At 41.1% G+C, this 6,886-nt stretch overlaps 1 protein-coding gene across 1 annotated transcript in view; it reads right to left on the reverse strand.

Annotated features, from left to right (window-relative positions):
• Nucleotides 1-1,473: 1,473 nt before the first annotated feature.
• The window catches only part of LOC122150162 (zinc finger protein 234-like), a 14,516-nt gene continuing 9,103 nt past the window's right edge, over nucleotides 1,474-6,886 (reverse strand). The window contains exons 3-4 of the mRNA XM_042781255.1: nucleotides 6,045-6,171; nucleotides 1,474-3,341 (exon numbers count right to left, since the gene is read on the reverse strand). Coding sequence (XP_042637189.1) covers nucleotides 1,474-3,341; nucleotides 6,045-6,171 — 1,995 coding nt within the window. The remainder of the gene's footprint in view (nucleotides 3,342-6,044; nucleotides 6,172-6,886) is intronic.

The raw sequence follows: 6,886 nt of genomic DNA on the forward strand, positions 1-6,886 counted from the left end.
GTGACCTCAACTTTCAAGGTTGACCAAAACTGCAGCTGGTTGCACATCTACTGTCATCCTCTGCAGTAAGTTCACTCGTGTTACTCTTAAAGAGGTTTTTGCATGGTCAACCCAGTCTCCAGATTTTTTTTTTTTTTTTTCTCTTCCCATGGCTTACACCCTCCTCTCCAGACCTTTCAGGTTTGTGTTAAGTCAGATGCTCTGGGCTGTGAGCTGCGAGGAGGGATTGCCGGAGGGCGGGGCCGCCTGTAAGATCCTTGCTTTGATTTCTGCAGCAAAGAATTCACTGTATAGCCCTATTGTGGTGTAGGTAAGCTAGCAAGGGGTAAATGCAAAGTAGACAGGCAGACAGCTTTCCCACACATGACCCAGTCTGGTTGCCCCCTCCCAGTGCTCTCCCTCCCCTCTGCTCACTCTCACTGCCTTCACAGCTTGAGAAAGAGGGGTGGGACACCACCTGGCCCTGGCCAAAGCTCATTTATGGAGGTGGTGGTGGCAGAGGCTAGATTCCCTGACTCATGCTCTATGCTCTTGTTCACTGACCACTCTCCCTGAACAGCATATTTCTACACCTCCATTCCTGCAAACCTAGCTGCTTATCCTGCTTCTGAATATCAGTCGTGCCCACCCACACAACTGCTGCCCATCACTTTCTAACTGGAGTTTCTCCTGCAGTCACCTTATGTGCACTTTCGTAGCTAATTGGGCATCAGTGGCCAGTGAACTGCAGAATGTGGTGACTGTTCTGCACACCAGCCCTTATCCCTTAGGCTCTTTTCCACTTATGAAGGCACATGCTTTCCCCCAGTCTAAAGGTGTTGCTTGGCATTATTGGGGCATGCCCACACCCCACAGTGCTTCCCATGTACTACACAGGATTTTCCCCAGCAAATGTGCTTTCAGGGCATTCCTTTATTCACACAATGGCCAGGCCAGGCCTCCCTACATGGAGGTCACTGACCCCCAGAATTACTCCTGATGGATGAACAAACCTCTCCACATGGAGGTTGCTGGTTCTCAGGGTTCCTTGGTGGATGTCTCTCTCCCTTATCATCTATGTCATCAGTGTCCCGGCTAGCTTGGCAATTCTTTAGTCATGAATCAGTAAGCTGAAGTTTTCCTGGAGTGGCGTAAGACCAAAGAAAGAGGCTAGCAGTTCCATGAGTTCATTAAAGCCTTACAGGACAAAGCTGGTCTCTGGGTGGTGGCAGGGTTGACTTGAGTCTTCACAGTCCCCAGAAGGAGGCACAGGTTTTTATTGTCTATGGCTTTAGTGGCATAGAGCCAGGGCTCTGGACCTTCAAGGACACCCCAGTAAGTGATACATAAGAGTGGCTCAGCAATTTAAAAAGAAATAGTAGCAAGGAAGAGCATAGCCATATTTGGCCTTGGAAAAGCTTGTTCCCCTATTTTCTCTCCTGAGACATGATGATTACAAAAATTCAGGTTGAAAATTTGAATTCTTAAAAAACATCATTTTGTAAAATGTCTTTCCTGTGAGTATTCTCTGATGTTCTTACCACTATTATCACTTTCAGAAAATTTATCAACAGCATGGGTTTTTTGATGACTTACAAGATTTGATCTCCAACTGAAGCTCTTACCACAGATTGCACATTCGTAAGGCTTCTCTCCTGTGTGGACTCGCTGATGATACTGAAGTTGTGAAGATCGACTGAACACTTTGTCACATGTATCACATTTGTATGGTTTCTCTCCAGTGTGAACACTCTGATGAAGTTGAAGACTTGAAGCCTGACTGAAGTACTTACCACATTCACCACACTTATATGGTTTCTCTCCTGTGTGGACCCTCTGATGCATGTCAAGATTTAAGCTCCACTTGAAGCCCTTCCCACATTCTTCACATTTAAATGGCTTTTCTCCATTATGCACTTTTTGATGGGCTTCAAGGTGTGAACTCCGACTAAAGTTCTTCCCACACTCTTCACATCTGAATGGTTTTTCTCCACTGTGGACCCTCTGATGCGTCAGAAGATGTGATGCCTGACTGAAGCCCTTTCCACACTCCTCACAATTATAGGGTTTCTCTCCTGTGTGGATTCTACAATGAATTTTAAGATCTGCCCTGCGACTGAAGCCTTTCCCACACTCTTCACATTTATATGGCTTCTCACCAGTATGGGTCATCTGGTGAACATGAAGGCGTGAACTTTGATTGAAGCCTTGCCCACACTCCTTACATTTGTAAGGTTTCTCTACATTGTGGGCCTTCTGATGGATTTTAAGATATGAATGCTGACGGAAACCTTTCCCACATATATCACATTTATAGGGTTTTTCTCCTGTGTGGATTACCAGATGAACTTGATAATGAATTTTCATCCTGAAACTCTTCCCACACTCCTCACATTTGTAGGGCTTTTCTCCAGTGTGGACTCCTTTATGCGCCTGAAAACTTGAACTATAAATGAAGCCCTTCCCACACATTTTACATATGTATGGTTTCTCTCCAGTGTGGATTCTCTGATGGGCTTGAAATTGTGATGGCTGAATGAAGCTCTTACCACATTCCTCACACTTATAAGGCTTCTCTCCTGTGTGAACCCTCTGATGGATATAAAGGTTAGAGCTACAAGTGAATCCTTTCCCACACTCCTCACATTTGTATGGTTTCTCTCCTGTATGGACCATACAATGTGTATTAAGTGCTGATCTACGACGGAAGTTTTTACCACATGCATGACATTTGAATGGTTTCTCCCCAGTATGGATTCTCTGATGTTCATGAAGCTGTGAAGCATGAATGAAGCCCCTCCCACATTCCTCACAACCATGAGGTTTCTCTCCCGTGTGGACTTTGTAATGAACAGTAAGTGCTGATTTACGACTGAAGCCTTTCCCACATTCCTCACATTTGTGTGGTTTCTCTGCAGTATGGATTGTCTGATGATTTTGCAAATGTGAGCTATGAGTAAATTCCTTACCACATTCATAACACTTATAGCGGTTCTCTCCCACGTGAACTCTCTGATGATTATGAAGACCTGACTTATAACGGAAGCTTTTTCCACACTCAGAACATGTGTGAGACTTCTCTCCACAGTGAAATTGCTGATGAAGATCAAAGCTGGAGACATCACTGAAGGTTTTTGTACACTCACTGCACTGATAAGGTTTCTCTGATGTGTGAGTAATAGATAATCCTACCCCAACCTGGCAGGCCAAATCATCTTGTTCATGTAACTGAGAACTATTTATCATGGAGTCTTGACACTTGAGTAAATCACTTGCAATGTGTTGCCAGATTTGCCAGCACGAAAGCTCCTCTTGTTGCCCTGTTTGTGGAGCAGGATCCATCTCCTTTGGGATCTTGCCTCCTGTAAGGAAAGAGAATTCAGAGATACAGATAGGTGAAAGTTATTTTGTTTTCAAGATTCAACATTTAGAAGAGGGCTTGAAATGTTAATGAATCCAGAGAAGATTTGGTTGATATTATTTCCATTGCATATAATGTTCTCTCGTTTACACACCAACAAAAACCAAGAGGAGGTCCATGGGGCTCCCCACCACTAGCATTGAGGCCAATGTAAAAAAACAAAACAAAAAAACCTGCTGCCTTTAAGTTGATTTAAACTCATGGCAACTTATGTGATACAAAGTAGACATGTTCCATAGGGTTTTCTTGAATGTAATCTTTGGGATAACAGATTGCCAGGCCTTTCTTCCAAGGCAGTGCCAGGTGGTTCAAACAAGTATGAAACGAACTCATTAGACCACATCAAATCAAGTGTCTGAGGAACAATTAAAAATCAAACACATTAAGAAATTTTTAATATCATACAAATTGGTAAGCTACTGCTATTTCTATTCAATTTCAAAGTCAGTATAGAATCTTGGATAATAAATTATGTAGGTATAAAAAGTATGTTCATAAGGAAAATAAATTGACAGGAACTGTAAGGAAAAGGTGTAATACAATCAAAAGTTAGCATGTTAGTTAGCATATTAATGTTTACATTATAAATCCTAAACATCACATAGCTACAAGTGTTTATATCTACATATTCAAAGTATTCTTAAAAACTTTGAAAAGTACATACACAGAATCTTACTTTTCTGTGTTGATATGGACAATACATTAGTTGACAATTATTACAAACTGTAGAATCTCTAAAACAATTTAAGTTTAGAAATGTGTTTTCTATAATGGTTTTCTCCTTGGTATTGGAAAGTTTCTAAATTTATACAAAGATATCTCAGCCTTTTGAGATTATTTTTTTCATTAAACTTCTCATTAGATGTATTTCTCATTAGTATGTATTTCTAAGGAAATTTTCACAGAGGAAAATGTCATTTTTCCCCCTGTAGGAACAGTCAATGAACAGCTGCCTGGTTTGTTTTTGTAGACGTTTCATCACTTTGTGTATAATTCTATTTTGGCTTATTTTACTGGAATAAAATGACTAGAGAACTGAGAGGCTCAGGAATGGTTGTAATAATTGCATGTTTGGGAGAAAAAAAATATTATCCCGTACTGACTAAAACACAGCATGTAAGTAGACAGAACCCCTTTAGCTCCTGCTGAGAAAATTCCTCTAGAAGGACAATGGGAAAAGAAAGGTGAAGTGGTAACATAAACTATTCTGAAATCTGACAGGCTTCATAGTCTCCAGAAAGAAAAAGTGAACCAGTGCAAGCTTCTCTTTGACAACAGTGACAGAGCTGGGGAGAAGGAATGGAACAGGGCACAGTGCAATTTTCTGAAAGCCACCCCTACAAAGGGAGGTACATTCTGCCAGGATTTCTACCCAGGTTAAGATACCTGCATGGATGGTTCCATACTTCTTTGAGGCCTCTACTCAGTTGTCATCTACCAATGAGTTCAAGGCAAAATAATAAATCCAGTCTGTGGCCAATTCACCTCTGGAAATTTCCAACCCCCTTGATTCTGTTTATATTCTACTGATTACCTTCTGACATATTATTGAGGTGATTTGTGTTTACTGTATGCCTTTCTGACAACAGTGAGGTCCCGCTGTACACTCACTTATTCATTAAGTCAGCATGTACCAGGACAATCCTAGGCCCTGAGGAGAAAACAATGAGAAAACCAGACAAAATTCTTTCATTTCTGGAGATAACATTCTAATAGGAGAAATAGGTCATAAGCAAAGAGACAAAAAAATATGTGTGACAAAATAAGACAGGACCAAGATAGTAAAGATAGGACACTGTATTAAGTAAGATCAGGGAAGGCCACTCTTGTGATATTAAAACTGAGCAGAGACCTGAGTGAAGTAAGAAGACATTAGGTAAAAGAGAATCAAGGCAGAAAGAAAAGCAAGTAGAGGACTAGAAGAAAGAGGCATCTAATAGGGAGAATAATGGTCCCACAAAGGTTTTTAATTCCTAATTGCAGGAACTGAGGATGTGTTACATTACAGGGAAATTTGGCTACAGATAGAATTAACATCGTGAATCAGCTAACATTAAAATAGGATACCCTTCATTATCTGGTGAGCTCAGTGTATTCAAGAGAAAAGTGACTACAGAATGGTTAGAATGATGCAAATGTGGTGGGCTTTGCAAATGCAGGACGGGGGCCACACTCGGAGGAATCTGGCAGTATTTAGAAGCTGGAAAAGGCAAAGTGAATTCTGTACTAGAGTCTCCAGAAAGGAATGCATCCTGGACAACATCTTGATTTTAGCAAAATGAGACCCATATTGGAATTCTGACCTACAGAACTGCAGGACAACCAATCTGTGTTGTTTAAGACACCAAATTTGCAGTAAGTTTTTCTAAAACAGGAGACTAATAAAATATCATTGCCATGTCTGGAAAACTACAAGGACAAACAGCAAGAAGAAAAAGATAGGTGGTGTATTCAGAGAGAAAGTAGGGCCTGAAGATTAGAATATGTAGGACTTTAATAAGCCACTCTAGTATTTTCTACTCTATTTCACAAAAAAATTGTTGGTAGTAGAGTCAATTCCTCTAATATAGGTGGCTATTCCAGGAGCCCCAAAGCCTTGAACACCTGAGAAGATAAAGAAACTCCAGAGGGAGGCTGTCCTCACCCACAGAGACCAGGTTTCTGAAGTTCTCCAGCATCACGTCTTGGTACAACGTCCTCTGGGCCGAGTCCAGCAGCCCCGCCTCCTCCTTGGTGAAGACCACAGCCACATCCTTGAATGTCACCAATTTCTAAAACATCAAGCACACACACACACACACAGAGACTTAGAACTACCATCCACTTGAAAGGGGGCAGCACTGACAAGGCAGAGAAGATTATGAACAGAGTAGCTTTTTGTGAGTTTGAGGGACATGAGTTAATTTGTAGATATCTTAGCTTTCCCCATATCTTGCAAATGCCATACACTGATTCTCCTTAGCTTCCCTGGACGTAAAGCAATGAAGCCCTTGTATTTCACCTGGTGTTCTCAAAGTATATTTATTACTCTAAGTGTTGCATGCTGATGCTGAGACACCTGTTTTACTTTTAGATTCCTATGGCCATTTACCCTAGAAAAGTGTACCAATTTAATTTCAACAGAATTTGACAGCACCTCCTTCCTTCCTTCCCTGTCTCTCTTTAGCACTTATAACAGTGTGTGCCACAGAGTAAGTGCTTAATAAACCTCAGTTATTCCTATTACATCACCACTCATCTGTCATTTTGTTGTACTGTACTGGCTTGTGATGATGGAAGCTATTGGTACATAGACCAAAAGGCAATCATTTGAACAGAACAAGGAGATACTGTGTGGTTTAAAATCAGGGAAGATGTACATTAGGGTTGTATCCTTTAACCATACTTATTCAATCTGTATGCTGAGCAAATAGCCCGAGAAGCTGAATTATATAAAGAAGAACACGGCATCAGGATTGGAGAAAGACTCATTAACAACCTGTGATA

The sequence above is a fragment of the Orycteropus afer genome, unplaced genomic scaffold (assembly GCF_000298275.1).
Source record: "Orycteropus afer afer isolate SDZICR_OR568_19922 unplaced genomic scaffold, OryAfe1.0 scaffold00099, whole genome shotgun sequence".
Taxonomy (NCBI): domain Eukaryota; kingdom Metazoa; phylum Chordata; class Mammalia; order Tubulidentata; family Orycteropodidae; genus Orycteropus; species Orycteropus afer.